The 13,746-nt window shown below is 37.5% G+C and overlaps 1 protein-coding gene across 1 annotated transcript; it reads left to right on the top strand.

Moving 5' to 3' along the window:
* The first annotated feature begins 2,478 nt into the window (after nt 1-2,478).
* Nucleotides 2,479-5,935, top strand: LOC134794489 (uncharacterized). Its single transcript, XM_063766301.1, has 11 exons — nt 2,479-2,602; nt 2,673-2,718; nt 2,934-2,968; nt 3,077-3,097; nt 3,200-3,358; nt 3,666-3,846; nt 4,000-4,106; nt 4,385-4,528; nt 4,947-5,105; nt 5,462-5,579; nt 5,766-5,935. Exons 1-11 carry the CDS (start codon nt 2,555-2,557, stop codon nt 5,804-5,806), a joined length of 1,059 nt encoding a protein of 352 aa, XP_063622371.1. The 5' UTR covers nt 2,479-2,554; the 3' UTR covers nt 5,807-5,935.
* The last annotated feature ends 7,811 nt before the right edge of the window (nt 5,936-13,746 follow it).

Here is a 13,746-nt window from a genome sequence, read left to right as displayed (position 1 = left end):
CAATAATTGCAATTTTGAGGGTAGATTTCATTAAAGTGACAATTTTAATACGTAGTTTTCTATGAGTAGTTGTGCCACTACGTCATCTCATATCAATGAGTTCCTTGCAACGGAACTTATGTTCGAAATATCATTTGATCTTTACTCACCAATTGCTTTTCGGTCAAATATTGCGAGAAAACCTGCTAAGCGCACCCCGGGTTCCATTAGGAGAGTGATACCTATACATATATCTCTGTCAAAAAATTAAATAATTTGATGGTCATGTCATGTATCATTAAGAAAGTAACGGAATATTTAAACTGCATTTGTACTAATTAGTTTCGTTTTTTCTAGCCAGACTATCATGAGCTTAACGTGAGGTATTAGCTGCCGAGGCAACTGTGGGGCGGCTCGACTGCTTCAGAAAGTAAAATTAAAGTTTCCACTTTTTATATTGGTCTTTTTATTTATTTTTCACATATAACCTGGGAAGAGTGTGTTTATAACATTCGTCAAACGTCAAACCAATTTATATAAAGGCCCCAGTACACAATGGGCCATCGCCGACCACTCCAAGGGACGCAGCCATGCGGTAGAATGAGATAGTAATATCACTTGCTCCCTCTAACGCATAAATGCGTCCCTTGGAGTGGCCGGCGATGGGCCATTGTGTACTGGGGCCTTAAGAAAACGGGACGACACTACAGTGTTGCCACTTTTTAATTTCTACTCTTTTTTGCCAAGCTGTAGTCATAATTGTTTTCCTTCGTATTTTCTCGGAAACGTTCGTATTTGTCATGCTACTTCAATCAACCTCGGTAATTTTTGTACCGAGACTGACTAAAATAGCAAGACACGTTCGTAAGTTGCCGTGAAAATACGAACTATTTTTCACTATATTTATTTATTATTCACTAAATTTAATTAATGGCATGGTATTGGCAAGGTAATGCTCTACATGGCTCTTCTTACTACAATATTATTTTCACCTCACCAGCTCGAACAAGGGACTTTGCTACTTAAAAACAGTGAACAAAATCGCATTTTGCTCACGGAGTGAGACAGACATATCATATGTCATTTCAACATGTGAGACCTAATACAAGTTCGAAATACGAGTATGTACTTGGATTCTATTTTCTCTGTCCCTTAAATTTCACGTCGTTAGCAAAAAGAAAGAGACAAAAAAAGTTCAAACGATATTCAACGGTATATTGCTGGTTTATAATAGAACCCCAAAAAACGTCAGAAGGCGTCGTTCCAAATCACGTACGAGAATTAATTAATGAAAATAAACTTTAAAATTTGTTAAAATACAATATTTTACGTATTTTATTGTACAATCAAATATTGTACAGATTATCACGCAAAATAAATAATTTTACTTTTAATAATCTCTACTATGGTTGACAAATAGTAATATCCACAATTCGGTACGTATCTTGCAAAGTTTCTTTGGGGTCATCCATTAATTACGTCACACGAATTTCTAGGTTTTTTTACCCCTCCCCCCCTCCTTGTCACACTTGGTCACATTTAGCAAACCCTGGTGTGACGTCACATTTCTTCAACGAAATCGGCAAATATTTATTTAATATTTTATCAAAATATTTTTGACAAAAGAATAATTAGTAATTTTATAACCCAAAACTGATTAAGAAATAAAATTAAACGAATAAAAACGATTATCGTTTCAAAAACTTGTTATCTAAATGTATATTGGCGTATAAAATAATTTAAATAAATTTTCGGTTACTGATGAAGTTAAAGTGACGGTTCAAAGTTTGTGACTCCTCCTCCCCCTTGTCACAACATGTCACATTTTCTTGACCCCCTCCCTCCCCCTAATGTGTGATGTAATTAATCGATACCCCTTTTACAAAAATAGTTGTCGCTCGAAGTGTCAATAGATGTTCGTTATTTTCATATTATTTAACTGAAATTTATTTCGTTTTGTTTGTGTTTGATTGCGGTATTTAAAGTTAATTGTTAGAATATCTTAAGAAAACATGAGTGAATAAGTGATGAAGTAAGGATTTACCTACATTTTTCAGGTTCGGATTGTCTAATATATGTTCTCACTTCTGAGGTGAAAAGTTGTATGTAGAACACGAGATCAAAGTTATTTACATCTCGTGCGCTTTTGAGTCCTTTACTACGCTCAAGATTCTAAATTAGATTCACGAGCGAGCGTAGCGAGTATTATAGAATCTTTCGCTTACATAGGACTCAAAATAAGCACTCGAAGAAATATCACACGTTGCTCTCTTGTTGTACAAATAATTATTTCAGGTCGGCTGCCTTGTGTACAACCGCGAAAATTGAAAAACGTCTCTTGAATTTTGGTTTTCGCGGTAGCCCCGCTGCCGCTGCCTTTCCACCGACACGTAAATTTTTCCGTATCGAGATTTATCAAAACAATTTTCCCTTTGGTTAGGTACCAATTTCTTCAATTAATTTTATTGTTATTATTACTCCATTTTAACGATGCGATAACGCTATTAGTGCAAAATAAAAAAATCAAGGATTTCCTTCATGTGGCTAGTGTTAGGTGCTGGTGTTAACGGCAAGAATGTTACAGCATTTTAAACGAAAATGGTTTCTAATTTTAATTCTCCAGGTATAAAAAATAGATCAAGATGATATACATTGTTAACTATAGCAATTAAATAAGTCTTCCATTGTTTTAGATCCTAATAGCCAAGCAAAGTAATCAACAGAGTGGCGAAGATGATGGTATGTTGTCTTGAATCCTTAGTGGTTGGCTAAGTGGTTTTAGAAAAAAACCTCCAATAAGTGGTAGACTATTTTCTGTAATTTGTTTTCGGAATCTCATAGCTTTAAATTTGATCATAAGTGGTGGTAATATAGAGGGTAAATTCATATATCAACAGTATCATATCCAAGTAGCTAAACATTGTCATATTGTAAATAAAAATAATTATTTTCAGCTTTTATCCCAACTACGGAGCAGGCCGAGGAGGAGGTAAAATAAAAATTGGTTTTTAACCTTGCGACTTTAATTTCATGTTAGTAGTAGTAGTAGTACACACGCCTCAAATTATCTATCCTATATTATTTTCTGTAATTTCAGTGGCACATGGATTTCATGCCTGTAAGTAAGAATACAAATTTAACATACAATCTATTGAAATTTGGAAGGAGCCGAAAGGATCTTATTGTCAAAAATATTGTGATTTCCAATTATGAATTATAGACTGGGTACCTGCCTGATAGCGTGTACCGCGAGTTGGCGTGGTACGGCATCCTTCAGATCCAGCCGCTGCACCACAGCGCCAAGTTCAAGGTGGCGGCACAGCTAATATGGCAGCATACGCTAGGCCGGCCTCATGTCATCATGGAGAACCCACCTCAGGTAACACACTTTCACACTTTTATTTTATTATTAAATTTTGGGGTGTTTATGTGCTTTTGAGTGCCATGTCGACCCAGCAGTGATCTATTGTGACGGCCCCTTAAGTTCATTATTAATGCCCGTTGAATCCAGACACTTTCAGATTTTTTGGGCCGTAATGTTTTGTACCTAGGGTTGCAACGTGCCGCCTTAAGTTAGGTATTGTACTTCTTCACATTTTTAGGTCACTACCATTGTTGGACCCTTTGGTACTTTGGCGTTCAAAAAAAAAGTTTTGAATGCTATTTAGCTATTTGCTTTCTTACAGTCTACCCAAGGTCCGGGTAAAGTGAGCCGGCAGATCCTGGCGGAGGAGGCGGCGAAGTGGTCGCGTGAGCAGCGCGCGGCACAGGAGGTTCTAATGGAAAACATCAAGAGTGGCGGCAATGGGCTCACCATCCGCACCGTCGTCAGCGCCTCGCACAGAACTGTCTATATTATACAAAACGGTAGGTACCTATATTGTTTCCGAGTGATACTTATGCCTACAAAAATTGCTTCAGTCTGTAATCTACTTCTATGACAGAAGTTTAATAAAATTACGTTGGAAATTCATGATTCTCAATCATAAAGTCTGTTGTTCATTTGAAATGTTGTTCAAGGTAATTACTATGAATGTCCCACTGGCTCGGAGCCTGATCAGGACGCATACCGAACGCAGGCGAATATGCATGAACGGAAATGCACATTTGGCAAGGAGTCTGTAAAGGTAACAAGGGCTTTTTTTCTAGAATAGTGATAAAAACGCGCAGATCTCTTCGAAGAGAGGATAATAATTTTAAATTAATATTTCACACGGAATTCCAAGATATTATTTTCAGAATTGGTAAAACGAGAGATATTATCAAAGATAAAAGATGTTTAATTCATATATCCGATACAAAACTGTATATTTTGAGTAAGAACGTTCTTGGGATATCTCTTGAGTCTTTGCTGTGGGTAAGGTATTAGAATGGTTTTAATATTAAGTAAACCATTTTTTTACAGATAGATGTCGACCCCTGTATCGAAGCTGAAGTGGCTCCCATTGAATATTCTTTCAACGAAGGCTGGATGTTCTGTCTCGGCAATGGAGAGAGGGACAACAACTACTTCAAGAATGGGACGCTGGACTGTGGAAATAAAACTAAGGTAGGTAGGTATACTTTCGAGATAGGTGATCCAAGGTCGTTGTAGAAATATAGAGAGGCCTAAAAACTAAAATACTAATTTGAAGCTCAGCATTGCATATTGAAACCCTGATACAATACACGGTGTTTTTATTGAATTTTGTTAATTTCGGCGTATGGCTAGGTAAAAAATTACTATAAACCTTATAGATAATAAGGTTTATAAGTAGTTATTTTTTGTAATTTTCCTACAAAATATTTTAATGCTGCATATAAATTATGAAAACACCACACATGCAGTTGGCGTATATTTACTATGCTTGGTTAGAACATTTTAAGAGTTTTGGAGTAGGTAGTGCAACGTCGCAGGTCGCATGCTATATATTAAGCTTGAGCAGCTTGGGATGAAGAATTTTGATTATTTTTTCAATTATATTCAGATATCAATGGATGACTTCCTGAAGTTGTGCGCGATCGATAACAACGTAGTCATCAGCTTCGATTACTTTGGCGACGAGCCTCGCAAAGACCTGATACGGAATGCAACATTCTGCAGCACTTGGGACCCCTGCAAGATTTCATATCTGTACCGAATTGAGGTTTGCATATATAATCTATAATCCTCTTCTTAATTGAATTCACAATGTTATTTAACCATATTTAACTCCTCAGACGATATATGACGTAAACAGAGATTTTATCACACACCTAGTTTTATTAAAATTTTAGGTAGGTATGGAATATCAAAAAACTTCTGGCTAGGAGTTAGAGGTTATTGAAATTTGTTAGATTTTGTTGGAAGTTAAGCGACTAAGCGATAAGTTAATTGACTACCTAACAGAGAGGCTAAATTTAAAACTCTCTTGGTTAGATCAATTTAATGCACTGTCCTAATGTCTGTGTGGCTGTCTAAAGGATATAAAAATATTATAATAATTCTTTTTCCATTTTTCAGGCTCCTCCAGATGAACTGACCCCGCAATTCCCCACAACTACTGAGAACCCATGCGATACTACTCCATGTGAAGAGTGTATAGAGGGCTACACAGAAAATAAGGGACATGAGATTTCAAGTAAGTAAGAAAATGATGACAATGTACAGTAAGCTACAGAGATAACTGACCCCCTGAAAACAAGTTTCTGTGAACGGGGGTCAGTTATCTCTGCACTCTGCAGCTTACTGTACATGCTAGTTTATGGTGCAAGTTTCTTTGGATTTTGACCCAAACCCCAATAACCCGATAACTTAATTGTTACAGTTGACGATGCAAATGATAACGAAAAGGAAAAGAAGAAGTAAAGCGAAGCATAGAAGTGTACTATTTCTTGAATTAAATTTACGTCGTTATGTTTCTTTTTAATTTGTTTAGGTCGTATAACTCTCAGCTCTCATCTTGTTTTTTGTTTAATAGCCTATATACTAAATATATTGACACATAAAGTTATAAAAAAAACTTTATGTGTCATTGTCAATCAAAAACGTTTTCATCCTAAACATTAACACTTGAATCCCTCACTATGCTCAGGATAATTAAGATCAAGCACAGTCATAATAGAATCCTTCACTTTGATTACTTTGTCCACGCTGTAAATATATATGTGGTATTATCTATGAAAAGGGACCTTATTGTCGATGGCGCTTACGACACTAACATCGATGAGCACAAAACGTAGTAGTTTAAAATTGGGGATTCTGGCCCATTTTAGTTATTTTGATTTCCAATTTAGCAATTAAGTTTCTTTGATTACTGGAACATTCAATGTTGCTGTCTATCCAATGCGGAGGTCAATTTATGTTATGTGACGCTGATGAACTTATCAGTCATCGGGTTTAAAGGTCCCTTTGTAGTTTTTTTATAAATAACTCGTAAACGGTGACCTGTAGCAAAAATGTTCTGATACATAAGTAATCTGCGTAAAATTGTCTACATTAAATATGCTATACACTTTTTCGCTAGGATCAGTATTTAAAAAAATATTTAAGGTAAAAAGTTAAATATGATCAATTGTTAATATTTTTTGTAAATAACTCGTAAACGGTGGCCTGTACCAAAAAATGTTCTGATACATAAGTAATCTACTTAAAATCTACTCACACCAGAGGATGCTGAAGACCGGACGCTTAGCTAAAACGCTAGGTTGAAGGAGAAGAAGATTGATCCTAGCGAAAAAGTGTATAGAATATTTAAGGCGCTCTTATACTCGAGTTTTACGTTTTCAAGGGGGTGAAGCAGACGAGTGGTAGAACGGGCAGGCGGGCGCCCCGCGCGGCGCACCGCACCATTCCCGCGCAGCACGTCTACGTCCTTATTCTGACGACATCGGTATTCTGAATCGTCAGTTCCGGGATTTTTAGTTCGGCAATTAATATTGAAAAAGATTCATTAGTAAATTCGAATTTTGATGAGTACTTAATGAAATTAAAAACCGGACAAGCGCGAGTCGGACTCGCCCACTGAGCCCACCGAGGGTTCCGTACTTTTTAGTATTTGTTGTTATAGCGGCAACAGAAATACATCATCTGTGAAAATTTCAACTGTCTAGCTATCACGGTTCGTGAGATACAGCCTGCTGACAGACGGACGGACGAACGGACGGACAGCGGAGTCTTACTAATAGGGTTCCGTTTTACCCTTTGGGTAGGGAACCCTAAAAATGGTAGGTAAGACGGTGAGGTCGGTGAGTGTACCTAAATAATTATTAATTATATGTATACAATATGAGTGTATACTTGACTGATCATGTTTTTGTAAAAATCGATTTCGACTGGCAAAACATATTATTTTTTGGCAACCGGGTTTTTTAACCTAATTAGACCCCGCTTAATCCGAAATTGCCGGTTGATTGATCGAATTCTTGACTGGAAGTGAGATAGTTGATATTAAAGGTCCCTTTTTTTTAGTTTTTCGTAAATAACTCTTATACGGTGGCGCATAGCAAAAATTTTCTTAAACATAAGTAATCTGCATAAAATTGCCTACAAGAAAGATTCCGTACAATTTTTCGCTAGGATCAATATTCAAAGAGATATTAAGGCGGGAAAGTTAATTATAATCACTTTTTGAAGGTCTCTTTTTTTAGTTTTTCGTAAATAACTCGTAAACGGTGGCCAATATAAAAAAAAATGTTAAACGTTAATAATCGACACAACATTTTCAATAAAAAAAGATTTAGTATATTTTTAGCAGGGATCAATATTTAAAAAGATAATAAAGAGGGAAAGTTAATTATAATAAATTCTAAGGTCCCTTGTTTTTATTTTTTCGTTAATAATTTGAAAAGTATGACTCATAGCAAAAACAAATTTTACACAAATAATAAACATAAAATTTCCTACAAGAAACATGTAGAACACTTTTCGCTAGGATCAATATTTAAAAAGACAAAGCATCCGGTAAGTCAATTATAATCAATTTTAAAGTCCCTTTTTAGTTTTTTGTAAATAACTCGTAAACGGTGTCCCATAGCACAATAGGTTTTTATGAATAAATAATCTCCATAAAATTTTCTGCAAAAAACATCTGAACACTTTTCTCTAGGATCAATATTTAAAACGATATTAAAGGAAGAAAGTTAATCACAATCAGTTCACAGGTCGCTTTTTTTTCGTAAATAACTCGTAAACGGTTGCATCGGGGGCAGTTGCAAAAAATATTATACATAAATATTGAACATAAAATTGTCCACAAAAAAGGTTTTGTACACTTTTTCGCTACGATCAATATTTAATGAGGTATTAAAGGGGGTAAGTTAATTATAATCAATTTCCAGGTCCCTATTTTAAGTTTTTCGTAAATGACTCGTAAACGGTGGCCCATAGCAAAATAGGTTCTTGATGTTAACTAACCCCCCTTGGCTAAAAAGTGGCCTCCATGTTTAAAATTCATTTGTTTACGTAAGATGTCCGTCTTTGGGTCACGAATTTACATGTGTGTACCAAATTTCAACTTAATTGGTCCAGTACTTTTGAAGAAAATGGGTTGTGACAGACGGACAGACAGACAGACAGTGATCCTATAAGGGTTCCGTTTTTTCCTTTTGAGGTACGGGACCCTAAAAACTAAAAAAAGTGACATGTGAATTGATTGTAATGAACTTTCTTCCTTTAATATCGTTTTAAATATTGATCCTAGAGAAAAGTGTTCAGATGTTTTTTGCAGGAAATTTTATGTAGATTATTTATTCATAAAACCTATTTTGCTATGGGACACCGTTTACGAGTTATTTACAAAAAACTAAAAAGGGACTTTAAAATTGATTGTAATTAACTTACCGGCTGCTTTGTCTTTTTAAATATTGATCCTAGCGAAAAGTGTTCTACATGTTTCTTGTAGGAAATTTTATGTTTATTATTTATGTGTGATCAACAGGGTAAAGACCGGTAGTGATCACCGAATCGTAAGAGGCACACTGAATATCAATATTAAACTTGAAAGGTCCAGCCTGATGAAGTCTACGCTCCGACCTACTCGAGCCCATGTTCAAAACCCCGAAAGCTTTCAACTCGAGCTCTCTAACCGCTTTGCTTGCCTAGAGAACTTGGCTTCAGTGGACGAAATCAACGACGGGCTAGTGGAAACTGTCCACACAGTAGGGTCTAAGTTTTTTAGACCCCGCCGTAAAGATAGACCTCAGAAATTGACCGAGCAAACCTTAAACCTCATGGCTGAACGACGCTCGCTACAGTTGCAGTCTCCCGATGACGCGGAGTCATATAGGCAGCTCAATAGACGTATATCTAAGTCCTTACGACATGATCTGCGTCTCTTTAATACTAACCGTATTAAAGAGACTATTGAGCGAAACCAAGGCTCCAAAGTGTTCGCAAAGGACAAAGCAACGCAAGCAAAGCAAGGGTCTATTGGGCAAAGCCAGCTGACAAAGCTGAAACGGGAAGATGGCAGCATAGCGTCGAGCAAAGCGGAGGTTTTAGGTGAGATCGAGAGGTTCTATGGACAGTTATACACTTCGATCGCAAAGCCCGTTGACAGCTTGGTAGGAGATCCAAGAGCCAAGCTGTCCCGACATTATACCGAAGATATCCCGGACATCAGTCTGTACGAGATTAGGATGGCCCTGAAGCAGCTTAAGAACAACAAGGCGCCGGGCAAAGACGAAATCACTTCAGAGCTTCTGAGAGCGGGTGGAACACCGGTACTTAAAGTCCTCCAGAAGCTCTTTAATTCCGCCTTGTCCGAGGGCATAACGCCTGAAACATGGAATAGAGGCGAGGTGGTGCTGTTCTTCAAAAAAGGTGATAACAACCTATTGAAGAACTACAGACCCATCACGCTTCTGAGCCATGTCTATAAGCTGTTTTCAAGGGTCATCACGAACCGTCTCGAACACAGACTTGATGACTTCCAGCCTCCCGAACAAGCCGGTTTCCGAAAAGGCTATAGTACCATAGACCACATCCATACGCTGCGGCAAGTTATACAGAAGACCGAAGAGTATAACTTGCCATTATGCTTAGCGTTTGTGGACTATGAGAAAGCCTTCGATTCGGTGGAAACATGGGCGGTGCTTGAGTCTCTTCAGCGATGCCATATTGACTATCGGTACATCGAAGTGTTGAAGTGTTTGTATAATAACGCCACCATGTCGGTCCGAGTACAGGAGCAGAGCACGAGGGCGATTCCATTGCAAAGAGGCGTAAGGCAGGGAGACGTTATCTCTCTGAAACTGTTTACTGCCGTAATGGAAGACGCCTTCAAGCTCCTGGAATGGGAAGGACTTGGCATCAACATCAACGGCGAATACATCACTCACCTTCGGTTTGCCGACGATATCGTAGTCATGGCAAAGTCGATGGAGGAACTCAGCATGATGCTCGATGACCTCAACCGAGTTTCACAACGGGTGGGCTTGAAAATGAACATGGACAAGACGAAACTTATGTCAAATGCCAATGTTGTGCCCATCCCAGTCTCTGTTAGGAACTCGGTACTCGAAGTTGTTGACTCGTACATCTACCTAGGACAAGTAGTACAATTAGGTACGTCCAACTTCGAGAAAGAGGTCAACCGCCGAATCCAACTCGGTTGGGCAGCGTGCGGGAAACTACGTAATGTCTTTTCGTCCGACATACCTCAGTGCCTCAAGACGAAAGTCTTTACTCAATGTGTGTTACCAGTGATGACTTACGGCTCCGAAACGTGGTCTTTCACTATCGGCCTCATCTCAAAACTCAAAGTCGCTCAACGAGCTATGGAGAGGGCTATGCTCGGAGTTTCTCTACGTGATCGAATCAGAAATGAGGAGATCCGTAGACGAACTAAAGTCACCGACATAGCCCACCGGATTAGCAAGCTGAAGTGGCAATGGGCAGGCCACATTGCACGCAGAGAAGATGGCCGATGGGGTCGAAATGTGCTCGAGTAGAGACCACGGACTAGCAAGCGCAGCGTAGGACGTCCACCCACAAGATGGACAGACGATCTTCTTAAGGTCGCCGGAAGACGCTGGATGCGGGTCGCTTCCAACCGGCACGTATGGAGGTCCAAGGGGGAGGCCTATGTTCAGCAGTGGACGTCTTATGGCTGAGATGATGATGATGATGATGATTTATGTGTAAGATTTGTTTTTGCTATGAGTCATACTTTTCAAATTATTCACGAAAAAATAAAAACAAGGATTATTATAATAACCTTAGAATTTATTATAATTAACTTTCCCTCTTTATTATCTTTTTAAATATTGATCCCTGCTAAAAATGTACTGAATCTTTTTTATTGAAAATTTTGTGTAGATTATTAGTTCATTTTTTTTATATTGGCCACCGTTTACGAGTTATTTACGAAAAACTAAAAAAAGGGACCTTTAATATCACATATCTCACTTCCAGTCAAGAATTCGATCAAGCAACCGGCAAATTCGGATTCAGCGGGGTCTAATTAGGTTAAAAAAACCCGGTTGCCAAAAAGTAATATGTTTTGCCAGAAGAAATCGATTTTTACAAAAATGTGACCAGTCTAAATTATTCAATTTGATTAATTTTACAGCCTTTTAATATATGTTTACACAATTTATCAATCGTGACTGAATTCCGGATTGGTTAGATGGGTGTGTGCCTTTGCTGCCCAACTTGTTATAAAATGACAATATGACGGACGAATGTCTGAAATGTCACCGTATTTAAGAATTATTTTGCTTTTCTTCGTAAGTATGTTGAAAAACATTGTGTGTATAACATATTTGCATATTTATACTGTGATTACCCATTTTATGAAACGTCCGCTAAACTAGCACAGGTCCGACGCTGACAGTGGTCACGGGCGTACTGGCGTGAGGAATAGGCGCAAGGTATTGCCGCGTAGGGTGTAATTTAGTAGGCAAAATGTTGAATTCATCAAATGATGAATGAAAAAATTAACGTATCGATAAAAGGACAAGCAATAATGAAGATTTACTTAAAAGCTATCGACTGAAGTAAGTTTCATATACATTTTCGTCCTAGTACTTCTAACATAAGGAAATAAAGACAGTGTTAGGCATGTTTTCAACTTAAGATTCTATCGAGAAAATAATGAGCCGTCGTGTTTCTGACAAGCAATAACGTAGTTCAAGGACTGAAGTTATATATACTAGAAAATAATGCATGAAATCCTTGTAAAAGTCTGTAAATATGGTGGTGGTAATCAAAGAAACTTAATTGCTAAATTGGAAATCAAAATAACTAAAATGGGCCAGAATCACCAATTTTAAACTACTACGTTTAGTGCTCATCGATGTTAGTGTCGTAAGCGCCATCGACAATAAGGTCCCTTTTCATAGATAATACCACATATTATATAGGTATTAAATTACATTTAATAGTTATTTGTTATAGTTAGACCGTAAAAAGTCTGCAGCGATTTTGATAGCCCACGCAGTGCAAGTGTCATTTTAAACGTCAAACTTCTATGAAATTATGACGTGTAAATAACACTTCCACTGCGTGGGCTATCAAATCCGCTGCAGACTTTTAATGGTGCGACTATACACAAGGGAGCAAAGTTGTTGTTTGTTCATCGATTCCAATATTTAGGAGCGTGAAATACAAAGTTTTCGCCACACGAGGAACCCGAGGCAGATACTCTCCGTAAAACATTACAAATCTAATCCAATTTAAACTGTTGTGAGCTTAGAGGATATAACCAACGGAGACGCCATGTCTAAAATTTTCGGTACAAAATAGTCTGCCGTTTTTTGCGGGGGAGGGGCACATCAAATGTATACGTACGTCATGTCAGATAAACGTCAGTCCATACATATGGTTGACATGTGGTTGACCATTGGCCGCCTATTTTCGACAGAGGGGAACGCCTGTTAATGGCGGCTCCATTGTTAATTACTCCGAGGTTGTGAGACATATATACTAACAAAGACATATGTAACTTCGTATAAGACGAATAAAGTTTAAGGAAAAAACGTGCCTCAGATTTCAAGTAAAAGTCATTCTCGAATAGATGGCGCACACACCTTTAGCCTATCCTCGGCTAGATGGCGTGACGACACCGTTTCATATTTAACAATTTTAACACATAGATATCAGTGAATGAACATGGATCAAAATGATATAAAAATAACAAAATCATTTTATCCATATATATACATTTTTTGATAACTTTATACGTTTTCATTTTGAGTTTTAGTCGTGTGTCGATAGATGGCAGTAAATTTACAGTGACTACAAAATTTACAATGACAGGACCCCTCTATACTATCTATTCTTTTTGATACTAACATTGAATAATTTTACGGTTTACTCACTTGCTTTTGGTAGCTGTAGCTACCAGCTGTCACCCTTATTTTATTATAATAATAGAGGTCACTGAAAAATATCAAGCATGTGAGTGGTTAGACTCACTTGTTTTAAGTCACTCGCGCGACATGTTACTTAAAACAAGTGAGTCTAAACCGTAAAATTATTTAAATCTAATCCAAATGAATGCTATTAAATATATTTCTTTAAAAATCAACACTTAAAACGTAAAAGTCCTGGTACCAGCTAACGTGAAGAAAATAATCAAAAATGTATTAAATTGCTTTACACTGTAGATGCGAAAATGCAACTGTGAACATCACGTTTGTCAGTCCGTCCGTCCGTCACTTTTTTTTGTAGCATTATTGGTAGTGCATTATTTGGCTGTTCATTAACACGATTCCATAGTTTGACCCAAAGAGAATATAATCACTACGTGTTTGACCTATGGGTTTGACATTTGTTTGACACACACGTGCACTTGTCAGACTTGT

The sequence above is a fragment of the Cydia splendana genome, chromosome 10 (assembly GCF_910591565.1).
Source record: "Cydia splendana chromosome 10, ilCydSple1.2, whole genome shotgun sequence".
NCBI lineage: Eukaryota > Metazoa > Arthropoda > Insecta > Lepidoptera > Tortricidae > Cydia > Cydia splendana.
The sequence above is the reverse complement of the archived record's forward strand: the minus strand, read 5'-3'. Positions and strand labels throughout refer to the sequence as shown.